We start from the raw sequence: 27,057 nt of genomic DNA on the forward strand, positions 1-27,057 counted from the left end.
GCTAATAAACATTTATTTTATGCTTTGGATTATAATTCCAACACTATTTTATTTTGTTGTTCAACTTGTTTCAGCTTTGGCCACTGGGAGATCTTTCAGTTGGCTTCTAAATCCATGTGACATATTTGCATCGCGTGTGTGTGTGTGTGTGTGTGTGTGTGTGTGTGTGTGTGTGTGTTAACCTGTTTTAGCACTTGGTTACTTTCTGGCAGAACAACATTCTCCAGGCTCATCTTATACTGTATACTGCCTTCCCCAATTTTAGAATCAGCCAACACTCCAAGGTTCCTTTTACTGGACAATGATATTAGAGATAGAGATCTAGGTATGAGGCTTTGCTCCTTGATACTGAAGGTCCCTGCCTCTAGGCCCTTAAGCAGACATAGCAAAGAAATGTATGTTCTACATAATTATGTGGTTATGTATATACACATGGCTACAAATATTTCTGAATGTGATAATCTGTTATTGATATTAAGCTAAATATAATTTCATACTTGTATCTCCAACTCTAATCCATACCATATAGCTGTCTCTTGCCCTTGCTTATCAATAAATTCTCACCCCAACAGTGAGAAAGCTGGTTCACAACAGTATACACATATAGAGTATTAGAACTGTTAGACCATACTCAATGGAAAACAACTTTACGAACCAGATTACAGATTTTATCTACACTATGTACAGATTCTTATTCTTTGACTTTAGTCTTACAGACTCATTTCGTTACTAAAGTCAGCAACTTTCCTCCCTACCCCCTTCAGTGACATTGTTTCAAACATTTACAAAAGAATAAAATTGCTTTGTTACATTCTACATTCCAGTATCCCCCCAATCTCCTAAATAATATTTTAACAATCTGTATTCATAAAATTTACTTTTTCTGTAAAGTTCAATGGGTGTCAGTAAATGTACAGTGTCATGTATCCACGATTCCAGTATCAAAGAATTTCACCACCTAAAAAAATCCCCGTGCTTCACACATTCAAACCTCCCATTTCTCCTTGGCAAACACTAAATTGTTTTTATCATCACTACAGTTTTCTCTTTTATAGACAGTCCTATGATTGGAATTATACAAATATCTATATAGTCTTTTAAGACTGGCATCTTTCACTTTAGCAACATTTATTTGGGATTCATCCATGTCTTTTAATGGGTGAATAGCTAATTTCTTTTTATTTCCAAGTAATATTCCATTGTACAGATGTGCCACATTTTTTTTTTATCTATTTACCTAATAATGGATAACTTAGTAACCAATTTTTTGGCAATTAGGCATAATGCTACTATACACAATCACATACAGGGTTTTATGTGGGCAAAAAAGTAGTTGTGTAGATACCTAGGAGGACCATATTGAATAATATGATAAAACTATGTTTACTGAGCTTTGTTGGAAACTGCCAAACTAGCTTTCAAAGAGGCTACATCATTTAGTCTTCCCACCAACAAGGAATAAGAGTTCCTATTGCTTCACATCCTTTCCAGGAAATTGGTATTGTCTGGTTTTGGGAATTTAGCCACTCTAATAGGTGCATAGTGGTATCTTGTTGATGTCTAAATTTGCAATTCCTGCATGACAAATTATTAAGGAGTTCTTCATAATTAATAATTCTTTACATTAAATTTCTCTGTTCAAATTACTGGTGACGATTTTGTCTCTTGACTGGACCATGAATAATTCTCTATACTTGCACTGTCCAACACGGCAGCCACTAGGTTTCATGTAGCTAACTGAGCACTTGAAATATGGTTAGTCAAAACTGAGATGTGCAGAAGCATAAAATGTCCACAAGACTAAAGATTTAATACCAAAAAAAGCATATAAAACATCTCAATAATTTTATATTAATTACAGAATGAAATGTAATATTTTATATATATTAGGCTAAATAAATTATATTATTAAAGTTAATTTTACCCATTTCTTTTAACTTACTAGAAAACATCAAATTGCACATGGGGGCTCATATCACATTTCTCCTGGGCAATGCTACTCTATTCTAAACAGTATGCACATAATCATAGTAATCCTAATAATACAAACCTAATCCCATCAATTCCCTGCTTATTTAATCTCTGATAGTCAACGACCTTCACAACCAGTAAATTAAAGTCTAAACTCATTGTCATGGCAAGTAAGGCTATCAATTACTACCTGTTCGCCACAATCCTGCTATACTGATCAATTTAAAGTTGCCTGAAAATATCATTTCATACATTCATCCTCTTTAACTTGACTCTAAATCCTGGCTCCTCCTAACAAGCCATGTTTGTCTGTTCATTCTTTGGAGTAATAGGCATCTTCCTAGTAGTGTGCACATGTATGTATGAGTGCATGCATGCAAGCATTTGTGTATGAAGAGGGGAGGGGGAAAATGTTCTTTTTCTTTACTGAATAGGTAATACATTTACATGGCTCAAAATTCAAAAGATAATTAAAGTTTACTGTGAAAATTACCCACCCCTGCCCTCAAGCCACAATCCTCTTTCCTAAGAGGCAACCATTATTCATCCCTATATGTCCTTCCAGAGACACCTAAACACATTAATACAAATAAATGCATATAAAATATATTAAAAACATAAATAAATGGAAACCCATCCATGTACATGAATTGGAAGACTTATTATCGTTAAGATGTCAATACCACCCAAAGTGATCAACAAATTCAATGCAATCTCTACTGAAATCCCAATGACCCTTTTTTTTGCAGAAACAGAAAAGGCCATTCTAAAATTCATAGGGAATCTCAATAACCAAAACAATCTTGAATAAAAAACAATGCTGGAAGATGCACACTTCCTAACTTCAAAACTTACTACAAAACTATAATAATCAAAACAGTGTGGTGCTAACATGAAGACAAACATAAAGACTTATGGAATGGAACAGAGAGCCCAGAAATAAATCCTCGCATATATGATTAAATTATTTTTGACAAGGGTGCCAACACCATTAATGGGGAAAGAGTAAAAAAGGCAACCCACAGAATGGGAGAATATATTTGTAAATCATATATCTGATCAGGGATCAATATCCAAAATAAGTAAAGAACTCTTAAAACTCAACAACAAAACAAACAACAGATTCAAAAGTGGATAAAAATTGAATAGACATTTCTCCAAAGACAGACAAATGGCCAATAAGCACATGAAAAGATGCTCAATATCACTAATCAATAGTGAAATACAAATCAAAACTACAGTGAGATGCCACCTCACAACTATTAGGATGGTTATTTTCAAAAAAAGAGAAAACAAGTCTTGTCAAGGATTTGGAGAAACCAGAACTGTTGTGTACGATGGGAAGGTAAAATGGTACAGCCATTGTGGATAAATGTGTAGCAGTTCCTCGTAATAGTAAAAATAGAATTATCACATGATCTAACATTACCTATCTGGTATACACTCAAAAGAACTGAAAGCAGGGTCTCAAAAAGGTATCTGTACAATCATATTCATAGCAACATCATTCACAATAGCTAAAACTTGGAAGCAATCCAAGTGTCCATCCATAGATGGACAAGCAAATGTGCTATACACATACAATGGGAATATTATTCAACTTAAAAGAAAGGAAATTCTGACATATGCTACAACATGGATGAACCTTGAGGACATTATGCTAAGTGAAATAAGCGAGTCACAAAAAGATAAATATTGTAAGATTACATTTATATGAGGTATGTAGTGAAAATCATAGAGACAGAAAGTAGAACGATCATTGCCGGAGACTGGGGGGAGGAAGAAATCAGGAGTTATTGTTTAACAGGTATAAAGCTTCAGTATTAAAAGATGACAATGAGGATGAAGACACATGGTGGTGATGATTGCACAGTACTGTGAACATATTTACCACCATTCAACTGTACACTTAAAATGGTTAAGTTGGTTAAATCTTATGTGTATTTCACTAGAATAAAAAAAATTGGAAAAAACCCAAATGCATATATATTTCCATGTATCTATCATATTTATGTTACTTATGCACAGTTCTACACCACTCTATATTTACTATCAACATATTTTGTAGTCAATCCATAGTAAGACCTAGAGAATGTCTCGATTCTTTGCTGAAAGCTGCAGTATTCCACTGCGTAGATGTACATTAATTTATTTAGCCATTAACCTGTTGATGGACATTTATTTTATTTTGAATCTTTTACTATCACATGTAATACTACAACAAATAAGCCTCTATGTGTAGGAATGTGTGTGTAAAGGGGGTGTAAAACATAATTCTCAACCTGGGAGTCTTTTAGCATCGGTTATAAACAGGGCAAAAAAGATAAAAACATTAAAACCATTTGATTTTATCTAGGATTTATCTATATTTTATCCCCATTATCAGAAGAGTGATTTTCCTAGTACAGATCCAGACATTAATATACAGTAAAGATGCAGAAAGACAAACCAGAAAGCTAATGTTCAGAAAGACTGTCCCTAATAAAATAAGAAAGAGGGAAGATCATAGTAAAACATGATACACTCAATCTTTAGCTTATACCCAAAGGATGCAATTTTGCAGTCCTGAGAATAATTACTCTCTCAAGACATATAAGTATGCTTATCCCACTTTAAATCACATGTTTGGGGGGCATGGGGATAGGCAGAGATGCAGAGGGGACCAGAAAATTAAGAATTGTGACAGTTATTTCAAAGGGTAATAATATACATACATAACTCTTTAATTACTTGTGACTTGCCATGCTCCCTCCCATATGCTTTTCTGGCCACATAGGTCAGGCCACCTATAGATGTAATTCCACTCTTGGACAGGATCCAAGGTGCTCTCAAAGGAAAGAAATGGATGATGTTCTATTTCTATTTCAAACTTGTTTGGCTGGTCCAGTTCTGAGGTCATCCCATCTTAAGAACTGAGTCTTTGCCTTAATTCTCAGGATAATAATGCCTGAGTGATCTAGCCAGTAATTCAGTTCCTCTTGAGGTATAGTCCTGTCCTACCATTATCAGTTTACCCCAGGGATTGAAGTCCTATCCTTGAATCCGAGGCCACTAGACTGGGCCCCACAACAGGCTGCCAGACCACATTCACAGTAGCTCTAGCATAGATTGAGCACAGTATAGATCTTTAAATGATTACTGATCATGAGTTTGGAGTCCAGGCTGAAGACATAAATCTAAGTTACATAACCTCAGAGATGGTATTTAAAGTCAAGAGAGTGGATGTAATCACCAAGGTAGTCCGTGTAGACAGAAAATGATGTCCACTGTTTGTTAATGCAATCATGGGGTTAGCATAAACATGATATAGTGTTTGTTTAGATAGCATTAATTATTTGGGTAGAGAGCTATAATAATAACATGTATAAATTAGAACAACTGCAAAATAAGGGTGATTTGCTAAGAAACAAAAGTCTCCGAAATAATAGTATACCAAAGAAAAATACCGAAAACGAGATGTCCCCTAAGAACTTAGCAATAAGGAAAAGAATACCGCCCGTAACAGAAAGTGCTTATACTATGTTTTCATTTGACTGAGTAAATGAATAAAACCAGAGACCCATGAAGTCCTCTTAAAAAGCATCAACAGTACTAAAATAGTTAAACAAAGGGTGTATCAATAGAAACTTGGAAATTGTTCAAAATGGAGCCAGTTGATAGAAAATGTCCAATGTGCAGAACAGGTACTGAAGCATAACTCATATCTGATCATTCTGACAATTATACCTCTCAATATTAATTAGTAGCCTGTTATTTTGGCATTCTTAAGAGAAAGAGTTTGGGAGTTAGGGTCTTTTACTATTACGAATAATACTACAACAAATAAATCTGTGGAAAATTACCACTTTTTTTTTGTTTGTTTTCTTCTCTGTAAACTGCATGTAAGACCTATTTCATAGTACTGGTGTGAGGATGAAGTGACATAAAAAGTATTAGCTCAGTGCCAGAGAAGGCCAGAGAAGTGGTGTTGTTTCCAAGATCAAGACACGGGGCTCGGTCAGGTGGAAGTACAGACAAATTAATGAATGTGAAAATGTGGACTAAAGTCTAACACAAGTCTCTAGAATGATCCTTTCCTATCCTGGTCAACATTTTTTTCAATTCTTATAAACATGGGATGAACATACAAAGGCTTTCGTAAAGGAGACAGCATTTAATCTGAACCTTGTTAAGAAAGCAACAAAGGAACAAGTCAAACAAATAAAGAAACAAAAGATCATAGCCACAGACAATAGTTTAGTGGTTACCAGAGGATAAGGGGGGAGGAGGGTGGTAAATGAGGGTAAACGGGATCACATATATGATGACGGAAGGAGAACTGACTTTGGGTGGTGAACACACAATGTGGTATATAGATGATGTATTACAGAAATGTACACTTGAAACCTATGTAACTTAACTAACCAATGTCACCCCAATAAACTTTAATTTAAAAAAAAAAGTTTTCAACTGGAGAACAAACTCGAGTAAGCTCTCATATAGGCAGTTCATTCTCCTACCCTCAAGCAAGTTTAGTTTTATTTCCAATTTTGCATCTATAACCCATAAATAAGTCTTAGAGAAAGCAATGTATTTGCCTGTCATCTCAGAAAAATTATATAGCAATAAGGGGAACTAGAATCGTCTCCAGCTTCTTCTAACTGTAACTCTCACTTTTCCCAAAATGTTTTTGTAAGAAATACTGTACTACCAAATTAGGAAGCCTTAGGTTGGTACAAAAGTAATCGCGGGTTAAAGGTTAAAAATAATTGCAAAACGCGCGATTGCTTTTCCACCAACCTAATATTATAAAGCGTGATCATAATGCATGTCTTTTCCTCCACATTTTTTCCCTTTAAATAAAGGTGGAGGACATAAGTGTAGAGTAAATGGAAGAGTCATTTTCCTTTTTTCCTTTTTTTAAGATTCTCCTGGAAAAGTAAACGGTATGAAGTTTCACTGAAGCTAATTAAAATTTGTCACTAACAGATAAATACTGATGGAACAGCAATTAACATAAAAAAAGCCTTAAGTCAGTACAAAGGACATATATATAACTGGTTAAATAACATAACTATCAATTACAACAGGTAGATCCTATTTGCATCATGATTCAAACCAACAAACTGTATTTTAAAAGTAATAATATTTATGAAATGATTGTGAATTTTAAATTGGTTATTTGGTGATGTTAATGAAGATCATTACCTTGGGATATACCAATGATATTAAAAAAAAAAAAGTAAGCCCCTATCTTTTAGACATACAATCTGAAATATTTACAGATGGAATGATGTCTAGGATGACCTTCAAAATAACATAAAAAGGAAAAAAGAGGTAGAGAGGTAAAACAAAATTGACCATAACTTGGTAACTGCTTGTAGCTGAGTAATGGTTATATGAAGAGTTCATTATACTATTAACACTCCTATAAAAAAAAGGCTGAAATATTCCATTAAGAACATCTATAAAATAGAAAAAAGATTGCTAACAGCAAATCACATCATAACAGTTGAGTATAGAATAGTACATGCCTTGGGGGCAGGTCGATGGCTCAGCTGGTTAGAGTACGAGTTCTTAACAGGGTTGCCAGTTCAATTCCCACATGGGCCAGTGAGCTGCACCCTCCACAACTAGACTGAAGACAATGAGCTGCCGCTGAGCTGCCAGAGGGGTAGCCAGATGGCTGAGCTGATTAGAGGGCGAGCTCTGAACAAGGATGCCGGTTCAATTCCTGCATGGAATGATGCGCTGAGCCCCTGACACTAAGACTGAAAACAGTGACTGGACCTGGAGATGAGCTGCACACTGCACTAGTTTGAAGGACAACGACTTGTTGCTAATGGGCCCTGGAAAAACACACTGTTCCCCAATAGTCCCCAATTTAAAAAAAAAGAAGAATACACTGGTCTCCAATATTCCCCAATTAAAAAAATAATAATAATACAAGCTGTAACTCTTTGGCACATTCAAAGTATTGTCTCTGAGAGGTTATGCTGCCTTAAATTAAATGACTGCTGTATTCAGCATATATAAAGATAACCCTCAAAGTAAGAAACTTAGAGCTCTTCTAAAATTTCCCAATCATGTATCACTGGGACTATATTCTGAGACTGGCCCCAAATCCCAAATTAATACTATCAAAGTGCACACTTAGGAGCTCATAAGAAATCAGAGTTGCATCTAAAAAGCAGGGAATTCATAACTAACTACACCTCATTCCATGTTCATCAGCTCTAGGCTTTCACTTGGACCACCATAGATTTACAAGAGGAGCATGGAGAGCAAGAAAGATACTATAATCAACATCCTTTTACTGATCATGGCCAAGACAATTTATGAAGCAAAAGTTCTAAGAATCTTTAACGTGTCACAAAAATTAAAAGAAAAAGTATTAACAGTACTAGAATTAACAAATGGCTTATATCAAGCCCCATTACTTGATAACCATCATAGGAACAAAGAAGACAGCATAATACATACTGGAGGACGGCCAGGACGACCCCTTTTTCTTTTTCCTTTGACCTCTGTTTCTTCAAGTTCACTGCCAGCATCAGAATGAGCAGTAGTTTCATTAGTTGAATCCCTAGAAAATGTGATATATTTTAGAGAGAAAATTAATTCATAAATACAATGAAGTCTTGTTCCACTACTTTCCTTATCTCCTGTTATACAGCCAATTAGAAAGTGGTTTATACTTGTACTTTAGCAAATCAAAAAATGTTATATACCCTGTCTAATATCACATAACACTGAGTGAAATGATTCTCCCATTGAGAGAAATAAAAAGGAGGAAATGACTGTGGAGATGGCAGCTGCGGTACAAAATGTAAGTGTAAAATACAACTCAAAAAGACCAATTCTTTAATATTAAAAGATAAATGTTTAGGAGGAACTTTATTCATTTTATAAAACATTGAAAGTCAGTGATGTGCTGGTAAATGTTTAACATCTGGCTCTTCAAAAAAAAACATGCACATGAGTTATTAGAAATGTTACTGATATAAAAAATGTGTGGCACATAATTTATACAATAAAATATATAATAGTTTTTATTGTAAATTCCATATAGCTCACTGATTCTCATAATTTTGCCAAAATCTTGTATCCATAGATAACCTAACGTTGCAACTGATGAACAAATAGTTTTGACATGAAAGATGGTTGACACCTTTGTTCACTTTAATAGAATGCAAGTGAAATGACAAAGACATCTGTTGGAACTTAACTCATTGTTCAATGGTGTGAGCAACTCTTTACTGAACTGGATAATAGTTCTCAAATGCTGAAAAATACTTCCTTAATTATTTGTGCTATCATAATGTAATGGCTATAGACCTGATCCACTTTTAATCTGCATTATTAACAATTTCTCCAACACCTTACAACTGACAAAACAATAAACTGAGCCCTGATTTGCAATGTTGGTGATTTTCATAATGTAAGTATTCCCACCACAGCCAATTTCAAAGTACTAAAGTGACATCACCAAACTGAGCAGTAGTAGTATACCCCTAAAAAGTATTTCCCCATACAGTTACAATAGGTGTCAATAAAAACCTCAAGAGCAGAAAATAACGTAAAGTAATGAGGGAGTGATGAATTTTGAATACTTATTATTTGTATTTTACGTATGATTTAAGTTTGTATAATTAAACTTTTCATAATGGCTATGTTGTACTTAACTGGGGTCACAAAATTCCTGGAAATTTAACACTCAGCTCTCCAGGCCAGTACAAGCTGGCTCCAGCATGGCATTGAAAAGGTATAGATAGCATGAACAAGAACTTCTTCACTAAACTCTATAACTATATATTATCATTAGACCTGACCATGTGTAACTCAAGATTAAGTGCATGTGGAACATGCTTCTTTGAATGCTACCTCAAATTCACCAAATACCACATGTAAAATTAAGTCCAATACCAACTTATTTCTAGCCCTCTGCTCATGGCAATACCACTTAACCGATTTATTAAGTTAATACATGTGTGTGCTTTAAGTTGTTATAAAATTTATGACTGTCTTAATAAATTATTCTGTCTTACTCGAATTATTAGAATCACATCAATCTTTTTCTTGTGCTGTCAGCTAACAAATTCCAGTGAGTTGTCATCAGTACAATAATTCTATCTCCCATTCTTTCCATGATTATTACCATAATCACCACTCCCTGAATTAATCTCATCTCCCTGCTTCTACTAATTCCCTTGTCCAATTCATTCTACACACTGTTGCCACTATCATTCTTAAGTCACTTTACCTCCCTGCTTGCAAATTTTCAAGGGTAATCTATTATCTAAAACTATAAATAATATTTATCTAGTTCAGAGATCAGCAAACATTTTTTAAAGTGTGACACAGTTCATATTTTAGTCTTGGAGGGGGTCTTAAGATCTCTATAGCTACTAATGAACTCTGGCACCATAGCATGTGCGCGGCCAGAGACAATACATAAATGAATGGATATGGCTGTTGTCCAACATTTATAAAAACAAGCATCTGGGTCACTAGCAGTAATTTGTCAATCCCTGATCTAGTTGATTTTACTCATCTCTACTAAAGAATAAATCATACTGCTTTTTCTCTTCACTACAGTTAAAATACTATGTTTAGCATGTACTGTGTGCCAGTTAATATACACTATCTATAATAAACATGTACAAAAACCTGTAAGAAAACATATTATTGTCCCGATTTTCCCGACAAGGAAACAGAAAGATTTTCTCCATAGTCACACACCTAGAAAGCGGGAAAGTCCACTTTGATATCAAGGTAAACTTGAGTTCTCTATCTCTACGTCAGGACACCAGAACGTCGATATTATGTTTTATATTTCTCTTGTGTAACAGAATCCACTAGTGCATCTGATCCTTACAGAAATCTCTAGGCAACTACAGGAGCAGGTTGGTTCAAGCATGTAATATGTGGGTCATTAGTGAAACTAATTCATCCTTGAACAAGAGTTTAGTGACAAAAGAAAAAAGTACAACTGCTTTTCTAATTCTGCCAACTGCAGCCAGCTTAAAAGGTGACAGCAATTACCATCAAATAACTAATACACTCCAATTAGTATACATGTTTGTTTATTAGAACATACAATACATAAATTTGTTTTTTAATGTCAAGACAAGAATATAAGGAAGAGTTTCACTTCATCACATCCTAACTCTGAATTCCAATTTGCAAAAAAAATTACAAGTTTGCTCAATACCTTTCCATAAATATTTGTTTTTACATATATACATAAATACAAAACAATATCTATATTTCAATTTAAAATATTTTTAACACGTTGCGTACGGATCACGAGAATCTTCACGAGGGATTTAAACACCGCCGTACGCAACGTGTTAATTAACAGGAATTTTCCATACAAATACATACCGTGTTTCCCCAAAAATAAGACCTAGCCGAACAATCAACTCTAATGCGTCTTATGGAGAAAAAATTAATATAAGACCCGGTCTTATTTTACTATAAGACACGGTCCTATTTTACTATAATATAAGACTGGGTCTTCTATAAGACTGGGTATAATATAATACCAGGTCTAATATAATAAATATAATGTAACAAATATAATAAATACAATATGATACTGGGTCTTATATTAATTTTTGGTCCAAAAGATGCATTAGAGCTGATTGTCCAGCTAGGTCTTATTTTCAGGAAAACACGGTAAGATTCTTGAATGGTACTCCATAATATGTATGAAATTTATTTAACTGCTTTCCTGTTGAGCACTTACATTGTCTCTATCTGCACTATTTACAAACAGATCTGAAACACCTGTCCTTGGACATTAACTCTTATTACATATCAACAAACGTGGATAGACACAGTAGAATGCGGGTTGTCAAAGGATATGAAATTTCAAACTTTGACCAATTGCTCTATACAAACCCTATAAATGGCTAATGTTCACATTTATAAGACTCCTGGACATTAATTAAGAGAATGGAAGAATCAGGTCAACTCTTATAAAAATGGTTTCTTTATTCCCTAAAACTCTCTAAATTCTGTCTTTCCCTCTCCATTTCCACTGTAATCACTTTAGTTCAAGTTGTCATCATCGTTGGCCTGGATATTGCAACGTCTTCCTCATAATGTCTTTTTGCTTCTACTACTGCCCCTTCCAATCTAATCACTATAATGCACTAAGAGTGATTTTCTAAGTATATGTCTTATGCCTTTCCCATGCTTAAAATCCTACAGTGGCTTCCTACAGCTCCTAGAAAGAAAAGCTCAAATTCTTAATATGATTTTAGCAGGTTCCTGTATGACATAGCCCCACCCTATTCACAAACTTTATTTCATGCCACTCTCTATCCCCAACCCTCAAAAAATAAAAACAGCTTTATTTCAGTCCCTCGAACATACCATGATTCTTTCTTGTTCGGGGTCTTTGCACATGCCATTCCTTCAGTCTGAAATTAACACCTCGATCCTTTCTTCTTCCCCAAAAGACTCCCTCCACTTCAGACTAAGCTCAACTATCTCTTCCTGAGAAAAGTAGACTAAATCAAGGTATGTGTTAAAATTTTCATAAAATCTTCTAATTTACCTTCATAGCACCAAAGGCAGTTTAGAGCTATATATTTGTAATTATTTGATTAATACCTATATAACCTTCATGGCAACAAGAACTGAGTCTCTTCTACATGTTCTTTCTTCCTAGAACCTAGGATACTTTCTGATACTATACATGGTGGAATATATAAATATACGGTAATTGATAATACTTGACAATGACTAATAGTAAACAGTACAAATTCATTGCTAATTCTAATATCTAAGTAAGCCAAGCTAAGTAAGCCAAGAATTAATGAGGTCACTCACTAGAGTGACCTTTCTAGTGTCTGCATTAGAAAAATCAATATTGAATTAAACATTAAGAATCGCTAGATCGAAAGATTTGTTTGTTTTTGAGGACACTGTAGTGATTAATTTCTAGTACATGAACTTCACTTTACAAATGATAGAAACTGAAGTTTACAGATACTAAGAGACATATGAGGTAGGACAATTAAGCTCGCAAACTCATCCTAGAAAAGTGCTACATACCTCATTGCTGAGTATCACTACAGTCACCTTCCAAGTACTCCCCTTGGGGAGCTATTCACCTATGACAACGCTCAGTCCACCCTTCAAAGCAATATGGGAACTCTTCTTCTACAATGGCCATCAGAGCTGTCGTCGTCTTACTCTTGATGTCCTGAATATCATCAAAATCTGTTCCTTTCAATATTTCCTTTATCTTTAGGTAAAGAAAGAAGTCATTGGGGGCCAGATCAGGTGAGTAGGGAAGGTGTTCCAATACAGTTATTTGTTTACTGGCTAAAAACTCCCTCACAGACAGTGCCGTGTGAGCTGGTGCACTGTCGTGATGCAAGAGCCATGCATTGTTGGCGAAAAGTTCAGGTCATTTTAGTCTTTTTCACACAGACTTTTCAGCAGTTCCAAATAGTAAACTTGGTTAACTCTTTGACCAGTTGGTACAAATTCATAATGAATAATTGCTCTGATATCAAAAAAGGTTAGCAATATCGTTGCAACAAGTTCGTGAACTCAATTGTCAGACCTTGTATGTTTCCCTTCTTCTACAATGCAAACACTAGATGGATAGATGGAGGGATGGACGGACGGACGGACGGATGGATGGATGGATCAAAACAATATACATTATTAATGCATATGGTAAAACCTTCAGAAAATTGTATGTCCTCAATAAATGCTAGCTAGATTTTAATTTAACCAAGAATACAATCTCTAGCTGGCAGACTGAGAACAAAGTTCATTTACCTACCTTGCAGATTACCACTATCCAATCCCCCAGTCATATTACATATTATAGGTTTACATTTTTATGAAAAAAACATTCAGTTACAAAACATTAAATACTACTGTCAATACTATCTCTCTTTAGATAATTTATATACAACCAATGTTTCATATTTAATGAAAGAAATATTTACTAAAGACCTATCTAATAACCAGGAGGAGAAGCCATACAAAGGAGCTAGCCATACAAAAACCAGGCACAAAGGTACACAGTTTAGGCAGAAACAGTAAGAAAGGGCTATAAAATAAATACTACGTTAACTATGATGCTACGAAGAAATCAAAGAGCACTACAGGACCACAGAAGGGAACCTACCCCAACTTTGAGGGGTAAGAGGAACATTGCATGATACTTCAGCTAAGATGTGAAGGACAAGTGAGTTCTCCAGGTAAAGGCAGAGATATGTAGGCACGACTGCAGGCAGGATGAAGACAAACAAAAGTACCCTCCCCCACACAAAAAAGAAAAGAAAAAAAAGAAAGAAAATACTATGCGGAGAACTCCAAACTCAATATTATGTACAACTTAAGGACTAATAAAGAGGCTTGAGGTAAGTAACTAGAAAATGCTTAAATTGTATCTCCTATATTTGGGGTAAAAGATGGTAGGTCTTAATGGTTTTTCAAGCAAGCAAAGTAGTTTGCACAACGTTTTTGTCTTAGAGCTCCGGAGGAAAAAAAGAAAGCCAGAGACGAATTGGAAGCCAACTACAGTCTCTTGGAAAAGAAGCATATAAATGAACTGGGACAGTAAAAACATGTAATTGGGTAAACTGTTAATCACTTTCATTATACCTAAACTGTTACCATACAGGATCATAGTATGCAAATTCCTGATTTACATATTTATGAAACCTATTAAAAAAAAGTATCAGCCATTACACCAATCACATTTTGCAGAAAACCCAAAAATAAGACCCAGTTCTAGGTCAGTTCTACAGCTCCAACAAATCTGATGAAATACCACCAGAAATGCCAACTGGTATGTCTTTCATATTACTTCTGCAACCACAATGGCTCGATGATCTCTATCTCAGGGAAAACAAGGGGGGAGGAGGTAGGTATGTTAGAGAAATTGTATGATACAGAATAGGGGTCCACAAACTTTTTCTGTAAATGGCCAAACAAAATATATATACTTTGCAGTCAATCTACCCTCTATCACAACTTGTAGCACAAGAGCAATCATAAACAATCCACAAAAGAAGAAATGTGGCTCTGTTCCAGCAACATTTTATTTACAAAAACAGGTAGCATACCAGATTTGGCCCATGAGTTATATAGTTTGCTGACCCCTGACATAGAACAGTAAGGTTTTCCGTTCAATACCACACAGCATACTGACATTACAAAACCAAGGGCCATGAATGAATATGGTAATTATACACTTTAAAAGTTCTTTGAATTCAAACATATTGCCTGACTAGCAGAGAACATATTTGAGGTGTCTCATTAAAGAGACGATTTTGATATAAAAAAATATTACACACATTTTTTAAAAAATAAGAAAACTACAATACTTACTGTAACACTGGTAACTCTGAAGTAATCATTGCTGGAGAGGTCTTTCCACAATGGAGCAAAAGAAGCAAGTGCTGTACAACTCAAAACTTTAAAAATAACCTCAAAGGCAATCCTGTTAATAAAAAAAAAATGTCTCAGCTTTATTGAGGTATAACTGACAAAACTAGAAGGTATTTAAAGTGTACAATGTGATTTTCTGACATACCTGTACATTCTGCAGGGCTCCCCCACCCCCGAGGTAGCATAACCATGTTTACTTTTTGGTAAGAACATTTAAGTTCTACTTTCTTAGCAAATTTCAATTATATAGTACAGGGTTATCAACTATAGTCACCATGTTGTACGTTAGATCCTCAGACCCTATTCATCTATAACCAAAAGTTGGTGTATTTGTACCAACCTCTATTTCCCCACCCACCAGTCCCTAGCAACCACTTTTTTACTGTTTCTATGAGTATCACTTTTAACATTCCACATGTAAGTGATGCCATTTGGTATTTGTCTTTCTCTGTCTGGCTTTTTTCACTTAGCATGATGTCCACCAGGTTCATCCACGTTATCAAATGACAGAATTTCTTTTCTTTCACACACAATAACAGTATGTGTGTGTGTGCGTGTGTGTTAAAACACCAGGTTTTCTTTATTTATTCATCTGTTTACAGACATAAGTGATTTCCATACCTTAGCTATTTGTGAATAATGCTGCTATGAACGTGCGCGTATAGATATCTCTTTGGGATATTTTATTTCCTTTGAAAACATATCCAGAAATGGGATTGCTAAATCACATATGGTAGTTTTACTTTTATTTGAGAAACCTCCATACTGCTTTCCAGAGAGACTGTACCAATTTACATTCTTACCAACTGTGTACAAGGGTTTCCTTTCTCCACATCCTCACAAGCATTTATCTGTTGTGTTTTTTATAATGGATATCCTATTGGGTGTGAGGTGATAACTCAGTGTGGTTTTGATTTGCATTTCCCTGACGATTAGTGATGTTGAACAACTTTTCATGTACCTGTTGGTCATTTGCATGTCTTCTTTGGAAAAGTGTCTATTTAGGTCCTTTGAAAAGAAAAATTATTTTAAAATAAAGTTAATATTCCTGACTTTGGAGACTATAGTCAATCAATACTACCAGAAATCACACTCCTTGGTATTTACCCAAATGAACGGAAAACTTATGTCCATTCAAAAGCCTGCACACAGATATTTATAGCAGCTGTCTTCAAAATTGCCAAATCATGGAAGCAACCAAGATGTCCTTCAGGAGGTAAATAGATAAACCATGGTACATGCAGACAATAGAATATTATTTGGCACCAAAAAGAAGTTATCAAGTTATGAAAAGACATGGAGGAAGCTCAAATGCATATTACTAAGTAAAAGAAGCAAATCTGAAACTGTTACAAACTGAATTATTCCAATTTCACGGCATTCTGGAAAACACAAGACTATGGAGACAACAAAAGGATGAATGGTTGGGGGTAGGAGGGATTAGTTGGGCACAGAGGATCTTTAGGGCAGTGAAACTATTCTGTATACTACAATGGTGGATATAGATACATATCGTACATTTGTTAAAAAGCCACAGAATGTACAACATCAAGCGTACACCCTCATGTAAACTATGAACTCTGGATGACTGTAACACATGTACCGCTCTGGTGCAGGCAATTTGATAGTAGCGGGGGCGTATGTATATGGGAACAGGAGGTAGAGAAGGGATCTCTCTAGCTTCTGATCAATTCTGTTGTGAACCTAAAACTTCCTTAAAAAATAAAAACTCTATTTAAAAAAAAAAAGTAGCAGAGGAAGTGTGACAAAACAGAACATCCAAGACAAGCCACGATACAATATCAAATGGACTAACATAGGTACAACTGGAATTCCAAAAACAAAGAAAAAGTACAGAGCGGAATAAGTATTTGATGAGATAACAGAAAACTTTCCAAACATAATTTAAAATATTAAAACACAGATGGAAGATTAAGAGAATTCCTAAGCAGAACACTCTAAAATGTAAATATTACTAAAGCCCAAAGTTGAAGAGAAAACTCAAAAGGGAGCTCAAGAAATAAAATTCCTCACATATAGAAAAAAAAAAAAGATAAAATTACATCACACCTTTTTGTTGGTAACTATGTAAACTAAAACACGTAGAATAACATCCTTTAAGTGCAGAGAGAGAAAAAAAAGTGAACCCTGTAATTACTATATATCCAATGACGACAATCTTTCAAAAATCAAAGGAGTGATATCATGGAAAATGGAGAAGCTCCAAGAATAAGCCCCTCAGTGAAGGAACTGTTAGGCTGGGGGGAAAAAAAAAAGACAATATCACCTTTCACAGATATCTGGGATCTAATAAAAACAGCAAAGAAAGAAGTGCTTAACTAAGAGTCTGTTAAATTTTCTAAGAAAGCACCGTAGACATTTTGATTACCTGTCTACCATGTCCCCTCCCCCAGCTCAATGGTGCTCATAGGTACAGCCAACCAAATTCCTGGTACAGCTTGCTGGTGCTAATGCCAGAGAAAAACATGGATCTTCTTCTCAAATATTGTGGCTGTGAGTTTTGAATGGCTTCCCAGGTGTCATCTTTCAAAAGAATTTAAAAACATACATTGCAAGTAGCTGCCTGGGACAAGAGACGGTGGGTGCACAAACAGCAAACAACATGAAAATCCTCACAATAAGGAGGCTGAAGAGGAAGATACTGTAGGGAATATAAATGGCTACTGCATACACCAGGAAATCCAGAGTGCTACATGCAAGCCCACAACTGGATGTATACCTAGAAAGAGCTGAGAGGAGCATAGGCTCGCAACTCTAGCTGATCTTAGGGCTCTGTGCAATCACAAAGTGAAGATTAAAGAAGAGCTGTAGGCAGGTTAGCTAACCTTTGAAGAAATACTTCAGCTAAGTAACAGTATGCAAACACTAAGAGATTACATTTTTTCCTTTTAATTCTCTTTGATTCAGGAACTTTGTAAAATCCCGGCAGATCACCAGGATAAAAAAATGTGTCACACACATGACAAGGATTACAGTCCTTGCAAAAAATGGTTTGGAAAAGTCACTAAACACATGACTGCAGCCCTCAAAGGTAACAACAGTTAAACTCTAGAAAGGAGAGAAGAATCAGCGTCCAGAGTTACATTATAATATTCAAAATGTCCAGTTTTAAAGAACAACAACAACAAAATCAAAAGGCATACAAAGAAACAAGAAAGTATGGTCCATTAACAAGCAAAAAAGAATTTGACAGAAGTCATCTCTGAGTAAGCCCAGACACAGGACTTAGGGTTCTAGAAGAAGAGAGACTTCCAGTAGATGGAGAGACGGGGAGAAACAACATCTGTATCTATCATATAATAATGGCAGAAAATTTCCCAATTTTCATGAAATATAGACATCTACAAAGTCAAGGTCAACAAAGTCCAAGGAGGACAAACTCAAAAGAGATTCATACAGACACAAACCATAATCAAACTATAAAGAGCCAAAGAAAATGAGAGAATCTTGAAAGAAGAAAAGATGAAATGGATTGTCACATACAAGTAACCCCAGTAAAACTAACAAGCCAATTTCTCTTCTAAGCCACGTAAGCCAGAAGTCAGTAGGGTGGCATAGCTTAAGTGCTGAAAGAAAACTGTCAAGCAAGAATTCCATATCCAGCAAACAATCACTCAAAAATGGCAGAGAAATTAAGACATTCCTAGAAAAACGAAAATTGAGGAAGACTGTTGATAGACCTGCCCTACCCCACAATAAAATGCTAGAGAGTCCTCCACCCAAAAATGAAAGCACGATAGACAGTAACTTAAAAGCCATATGAAGAATAAAGAACACTGGTAAAAGTAACTACACAGGTTAAACAGAGAAGCCAATATTAGCGTTATTTTTGGTTTCCTATATGTTTGTGGTATTAGTCTTGCTTCCTATATGATTTAAAAGACAAACACATAAAACAGCAATTATATACCTAGGTATGTTAAGGGATACACACTGCATAAAGATGTAATTTATCACAATAACATAAGGAAGAGGGATGGAGATAGGAACAGAATTTTAAATTATCAAAACTGTTACTATAAATTCAAATGAGATTAGTATAAATTTAGGACATTAATTGTGATCACCATGGTAATTACTAAGAAAATAAATTTAAAATCTAGTCGGCCCATCTTATCTGCAGGTTTTGCATCCTTGGATTCAATCAATTGTGGGTCGAAAACAGTATTTTCAATCTACAGTTGGGAATTCACAGGGGATCTTGGATCCAATCCCAAGGATACTGAGAAACTGCTCTATACAGAAAATGAAAACAGTTCACTAGAAAAAAAAGAAGTGCAAAAGAAGACAAATGAGTTGTTGTCTTCTCAGTTGAAGCAACTGAGCAACCAAGAAAATATAAGACATAGAAGACAAATAATTAAATGGCAAAAGTCCTTCCTTATCAGTAATCACCTTAAATCGAATATATTAAATTTATTAGTTAAGAGACAGACTGACACAATGGATTTTTAAAAACTCATCCAATTATATGCCATCTACAAGAGATTCATTTTAGATTTAAAGACACAATTAGGTTGAAAATAAGAACAGGCAAAAATATATTCTAGTAATATATTTACTAGCAAATATAATAATAACCTAAAGAAAGCTGGAATGCTTATGCTAATAGCAGACAAAATAAATTTTAAGTCAAAACTTACAAGAGACAAAGAGGAATGCACTGGTTTAAAATGGTTAATTCATCAGGAACTTGTAACAATCATAAAGATATATACACCAAACACCAGAGTCCCAAAATATACAAACGTTGACACAATTGAAAGGAGAAAGACAGTGTTACAATAATAGTACTTTCAATAAAACACAGAAGATCTAGACAGAAAATAAGTAAAGAAAAAGAGGACTTGAACAACACCATAAACACCTAGACCTAACAGACATGTTTAGAACATTCTACCCAACAAGAGAATATACGTTCTCCTTAAGTACACATACAATATTCTCCAGGATAGCTGACTAGGCCACAAATAAGTCTCAATAAATTTTAAAAGACTGAAATCATAGAAAGCATCTTCTTTGACTTTGAGTGTAGAAATCAGTAACAAGAGAAAAACTAGAAATTCACACATATGTGGAAATTACACAAAAAACTCTGAAATAACAAATGAGTAAAAAAAAATCATTAAGAGAAATTAGAATACTTTTAGATAAATGAAAACAAAACACTACATATGTACCAAAATTTATAAGATGCAGCAAAAGCAGTGTTCAGAGATAGCTGTAAACATCTACATTTTTAAAAAAATAGAAAGATCTTAATTCAGTAACATAACTCTACACCTTAAGGAGTGAGAAAGAGAAGAGCAAACTAAACCTAAAGGCAGCCCAAAAAAGGGCCAATAATAGAAATCAGAATAGAACAAAATAGAGACTAGAAAAAGAAAAAATTGAGATCAGAAATTGGTTCTTTGAAAAGATAACAAAATTGACAAGCTTTTAGATAGATTAAGTAAAAAAGAGAGAAGATGCAAATAACTTTAATCATAAATGAAGGTAGGAACATTACTATTGACCTTACAGAAATAAAAAGACTATAAGAACAGAATGGACAATTATGTGCCAATAAATTCCACAACCTACATTAAATGGACAAATTCTAGAAATGTACAAATTGCCAAAACTGGCTCAAAAAAAAACAGATATCTGAACAGACATGCAACATGTAAAGAGACTGAATCAAAAATCTCCCAACAATAAAGTCCAGAACCAAACGGCTTCACTGGTGATTTCTACAGACATTTAAAGAAATAACACAAATCTTTCTCAAATTGTTCCAAAAAATTATACAAGGAAGAAAAGATTACATAACTCAGAATCTATGAGACGAGCATTTCTTTTTACAAAAGTCAGACAAAGACAACATAAAAAAAACTACAGACCAATTTCCCTTATAAATATAATCACAAAATTCCTCAAAAACAACTAGCAAACAGAATCCAACTACATGTTAAATGTAATATATACCATGGGCAAATGAAATTTATCCCAGGAATCCAAAAGTGGTTCAACATTAGGAAAATCAATGTAATGTGATACATTAATAGAAAGGAAAAATTAACCACATGATCATCTCAAATTATGACAAAAAGCATTTGACAAAATCTCAAGGGACACCAAAGAGCCAAAACACTCTTTCATGGTAAGAACATTCAAAAAACTAGGAATAGAAGGGAATTTTCTTAATATGATAAAGGGCATTCATGAAAAACACATAGGTAACTTTATACTCAATGGTGAAAGACTGAAATAAAAGCTTTCCCCTTAAAATCAGGAAAAAGACAATAATGTCCATTTTCACCATAGCTTTCAACAAAGTATTATATGTTCCACTGAGAGCAATTAGGCAAAAAAGAGACATAAATTGCATCCAAATAGGAAAAGAAATAAAACTATATCTATTCACAGATGTCATAATACTTTATAGATAGAAAATTTCAAAGAATCAACAACAAAATACTAGTAGAGAAATATTGCAGGGTGCAAGATAACATACAAATATCAATTGTGTTTATTAGAACAAATTTATCAGTGCTAGAGGATACAAAATGGACACACAAAAATCAATTGTTTTTGCACAGTAACAATAAGCGAAAAAGGAAATGAAGAGGAAAATTCCATTTACAATAGCATCAAAAAGAATACAGTATTTAAAAATAACTTAATCAAAATGAAACTTATATATTGAAAACTACAAAACACTGCTGAAAGAAATGAAAGACACCAATAAATGGAAAGATACTGTGTTCATGGATTGGAAGACTTATGGTTAAGATGTCAATACTATCCAAAACAATCTGATTCAATGTAATCACTATCAAAATCCAGATTACTTCTTTGCAGAAACAGAAAATTCCATCCGAAATTCTTACGGAATCTCATGGAAGGGGCCCTTACAAGCCAAAACAACCTTGAAAAAGAGGACCAAAGTTGGAGATCTCACACTTCCTGATTTTAAAATTTACCACAATGCAACAGTAATCAAACGAGTGTGGTACTGGCATAAAGACAAACACATAGGTCAATGGAATAAAGAGCCTACAAATAAACCCTCACATATGTGGTCAAATGAATTTTGACAAGGGTATCAAGAGCATGCACAGGGGCAAGGACAGTTCTTTCAACAATTGGTGCTGGGAAAAGTGGACATTCACATGCAAAACAATGAAGTTGGTTGGACCTTGACCTTACACAATATACTCAAAATGGATTTTTTTAAAAACCTAAGAGAGATAAAATCATAAAAACATAAAACGAAGAGAGGGGGGGAAAAAAGACAAAAGCTTCATGGCATGAGTTCTGGGCACTGATTTCCTGGACATGGCAGCAATAGCATAGGTATATTGGACTTCTTTCATCAAAATCAAAAACTTGTATATCAACACCTTAAGGAGTGTATATCAAATGACCCTATCAACAGAGAGAAAAGGAAATTCAAGAAATGGGAGAAAATATTTGCATATCATGTGTCTGGCTAGAATCTACTACCCAGAACATATATTCTTACAGCCCCACCCACAATAACAAGACAAAAAATACAAAAAACGGTCAAAGAACTTCAATAGACACTTCTCTAAAGAAGATACATAATTGACCAACACACACATAAAAAGATGTTCAACATCATTAGTCATCAGAGAAATGCAGATTAAAAAAAAAGTTACAACAACTGCACCCGTTAGGATGGCTATAATCACAAAAATGGAAGATAACAAGTGTGAAGAAATATTTGCCATCTTGGGTTAAGCAAAGAGCTCTTATATATGACACCAAAAGCATCATCCATAAAACAAAAACAACAAAAGATTAATTGGATTTCATCTTTTTTCTCTGTAAAAGGCACTATTGAGAGAATGAAAAGACAAGTCATAGACAGAGAAAATACTTGCAAATCACTTAGAGAACTTGTAAGAATGTATATATACCTCTCAAACCTCAAAAATAAGAAAGGAAACACTTCATTATTTTTTAAATGAAGGAAAATATTGGAACAATTTACCAAAAAATGATAAATGGGTGACAAATATTCCAATGGATGCTTTTTACCATTAGGGAAATGGAAATTAGAAACACAATGAGATACTACTACATGCATATTAGAATGACTAAAATTAAAAAGACCATTTCAAATGTTTGTGTGGTGTCACAACAACTGGAAACTCCATACATGGCTAAGGGGAATGCAAAATACCACAATGCTTTTGTTAAAAAGTTTGGAAGTTCCTTAAAAAGTTTAACACACACTAACTATATGACCAAGCAATGCCACTCCCAGGTAGTTATCCAAGTGAAAGGAAAGCTTATGTTCATACGCAAACATGTACTCAAATGTTTATAGAAATTTTATTCATAATCATCAAAAACTAGAAATATCTCCCAAAATGCCTTTAAGGGAATAACTGGATAAATGTACTATGGTACATCCATATAGTGGAATACTCTTCAACAATTAAAAGGAATGGACAATTGGTACATGCCACAATATTGATAAATCTCAAGTGCATAGACTACATATGTACTGTATAATTCCATCTATGAGACATTCTGGAAAACTACTGAGACAAAAAAAGCTCACTAGTTGTTAGACGTTGGGAGAAAAGAGAATCGACTACAGAGACAGTGTAATAGAATTTGGGGGGCAAATGGTGAGTGCAGATTAAAACTCTTCTTTTAAATCTAACCAGAATCTTTTGTAGAAATTACTAAAGTGATTCTCAAATAAATATGGAAAAGGAACTACAATAACAAAAACAATTTTGAAAAGAACAAAATCAGAAGACTGATATTATCTGAGTCCTTTAAACATACAAGTTTATATAAGAAACACAAAAAAATGGAATGTTTTACATACTTATATGCAATTTGTATTTTTTCACTCAGTAAAGCATTGTGGACATTCTGCCTCATTTGTTTTAATTATTATTTCTTAGTACTTGTATTTAAAATATGTTTAGTGAAAATTTAGCCAGTCTCTAATTGCCAGGCTTTTGGATCATATATCAGTATGTCTAACGATGGTTTCAAGACATTTGCAAGTTTTTGAAAATCTCAATTCATGGATATTTTGCATAAGTAAAATAATGTGATGCATTGTTATTCTCCACTCACCCTTTTGAGTCTTTTATTTCATTAAGCGCATGCAGCTTTATCTGAGAAATCTGTACATTTTGCTTTGTATACCCTCTAAAGCTTTAAAACTATTTCCCTTGGTGGAAGATATAAATAAATAATGAATTCCAACCTTTCATTTAACATTATACCATCCTTTAATCTTTATTTTTGTTTTAATCACAGCTTTAAGAACCTTGTTTTTACTGAGTATATTTTTCATAAACCATACTAACATTATTCCTATAGTGCTAGCAATCTTATAATCACATACCCATCGATTCCATTTGTATAGGTCATCTTCCTTAAGCGGTATCACTCTGTAACCATTTGCTTTTATTTTTCTTTACAGAGAACATCCAACATTAAATATCTACTGACAGAGGCTATACACTAGGCATTAGTTAATTTCATCTTCCCCATTCTTTCTGAATTATCTTACTTTTGAATGTACTTTACTTAAAAGAACCTCTCTCTCCGTTCCCTCACCCTCTACCTCTCACTCTCCCTCCCCTTCTTCCATCTCAAAAAACTATCCATCAACTGGATATAATTGACATCTATAGACAACAACATCCAACAACAGCATAATTCACATTCTTCTGAAGCTCACATGGACTAGTCACCAAGATAGACCATATTCTGGCCCATAAAATATACCTTAACAAACTTGAAAAAATAATCACACAATGTATGCTCTCAGACTACAATGGAATTAAACTAGAACACCTGGAGGTTAAACAACATACTTCTAAATAACACATGAGCCAAAGAAGAAATCTCAATAGAAATTTGTAAATATTTCAAACTAACTGAATATCAAAATACAGCTTACCAAAATTTATAGGCTATGGCAAAAGCAGTGGTTAAAGAGAAATTTATAGTATTCAATGTACATATGAGAAAAGAAAAAAAAAATCTAAACTCAATTATCTAAGCTTCCATCTTAGGAAACTAGAAAAAGAACAAATTAAATCAAAAGTAAGCAAAATAAAAGAAATAAGAACAATGACAGCAAAAATCAAAGAAGTTGAAAATGGTAAATCAACAAAGAAAATGGCTGAAACCAAAAAGTAGTTCTTTGAAAAGTTTAATACATCAGTAAACCTCTAGCCAGGATAAGAAAGAAAGAGAAGACACAAAATACTACTATCTAAAATTAAAGAGGTAATACTAGTACAGAATCCCATGACATTAAAAAGATAATAAAGGAATACCATGAACTATGCCCATGAATTTGATAACCTAGATGAAATGTACCAATTCCTTCAAAGACACAATCTGAGTAAACTCACACAAAAAAGAAAAATCACATGGTCATAGTGAGATGCAGGAAAAATATTTAACAAAATCCAACACCTTTTCATGATTAAAAAAACTTTCAGCAAACTAAAATAGAGAGCAACTTCTTCTATTTATTTTATTAAAAAACACATACAAAAATCCTACAGCTAACAACATACAGAATGGTGAGAAACCAGAAGCTTTCCTGCTAAAACCAGAAACTAAGCAAGGATGTCTCCTCTCATCACTCCTTTACAACAATGCACAGGAAAGCCAGGCTAATACAATAAAACAAAAAAAGAAAACTAGAGGTATACATACTGGGAAGAAGAAAAATAAATCAAGCTTTCCTTGTATGCAGATTACATAATTATCTACATAGAGTATCTGAAAGAACAGAGGGAAAAAAACCTGGAATAAGCAATTACAGTAAGGTTGCAGACTATAAGGTTACTATATAAAAGTCAATAACTTTCATATATATACAGTGAACAAGTGAAATTTAAAATTTAAAATAATACCATTTACATTAGTGCCCCCTAAAAAAGAAATACTTAGCTAGAAATCCAAAAAACTTTGCACACGATCTATATAAGGAAAACTACAAAATTCCAATGAAAGAAATAGCAGAACTGAATAAATGGAGACCTATTCCATATTCACAGATAGGAAGACTCAGTATTTCAAAATGTAACTCATTCCCAACTTGATCTATAAATTCAATGGATTCCCAATCAAAATTCCAGCAAGTTATACTAACTGATGCTAAGGTTTATTGTGGAAGGCGAAAGACCCAGAATGGCCAACACAATATTAAAGGAGAAGTACAAAGTTTGAAGACTGACACTATCCGATTTCAAGACTTCCTATAAAGCTATAGTACTCAAGACAATGTGATACTGGCATTAGACCAAACAGATCAATGGAACAAAATTAACAATCCAGAGGGACCCACACAAATACATTCAACTGATCTTTGACAAAGGATCAAAGGTGATACAATGGATAAAAGACAGCCTCTTCAACATATGGTGCTAAAAATGGACATCCATATGTTAAAAAAAAAAAAAAAAAAAGAATCTAGGCACAGATCTTACACTCTTCACAAAATGAATCAAAGACCTACATGTAAACTCGAAAGTACAGCACTCTGAGAAGATTACAGAAGAAAATCTAAGTGACGTGGAGCATGGTGATGACTTTTTAGATACACCAAAGGTACAAGCTATGAAAAAAATAATTGATAAACTAGACTTCATTAGAATT

At 34.1% G+C, this 27,057-nt stretch overlaps 1 protein-coding gene across 2 annotated transcripts in view; it reads right to left on the minus strand.

Annotated features, from left to right (window-relative positions):
- STAG1 (STAG1 cohesin complex component) overlaps window positions 1-27,057 on the minus strand; it is a 354,275-nt gene that overhangs the window by 246,863 nt on the left and 80,355 nt on the right. For both annotated transcript variants that reach the window (XM_019747971.3, XM_019747962.3), the window contains exons 2-3: window positions 15,319-15,430; window positions 8,434-8,536 (exon numbers count right to left, since the gene is read on the minus strand). In XM_019747971.3, the coding sequence (XP_019603530.1) occupies window positions 8,434-8,536; window positions 15,319-15,347 (132 nt within the window). In that variant the 5' untranslated portion in view covers window positions 15,348-15,430. The remainder of the gene's footprint in view (window positions 1-8,433; window positions 8,537-15,318; window positions 15,431-27,057) is intronic.

The sequence above is a fragment of the Rhinolophus sinicus genome, chromosome 5 (genome assembly GCF_057876585.1).
Source record: "Rhinolophus sinicus isolate RSI-liver-muscle chromosome 5, RSI-T2T, whole genome shotgun sequence".
NCBI lineage: Eukaryota > Metazoa > Chordata > Mammalia > Chiroptera > Rhinolophidae > Rhinolophus > Rhinolophus sinicus.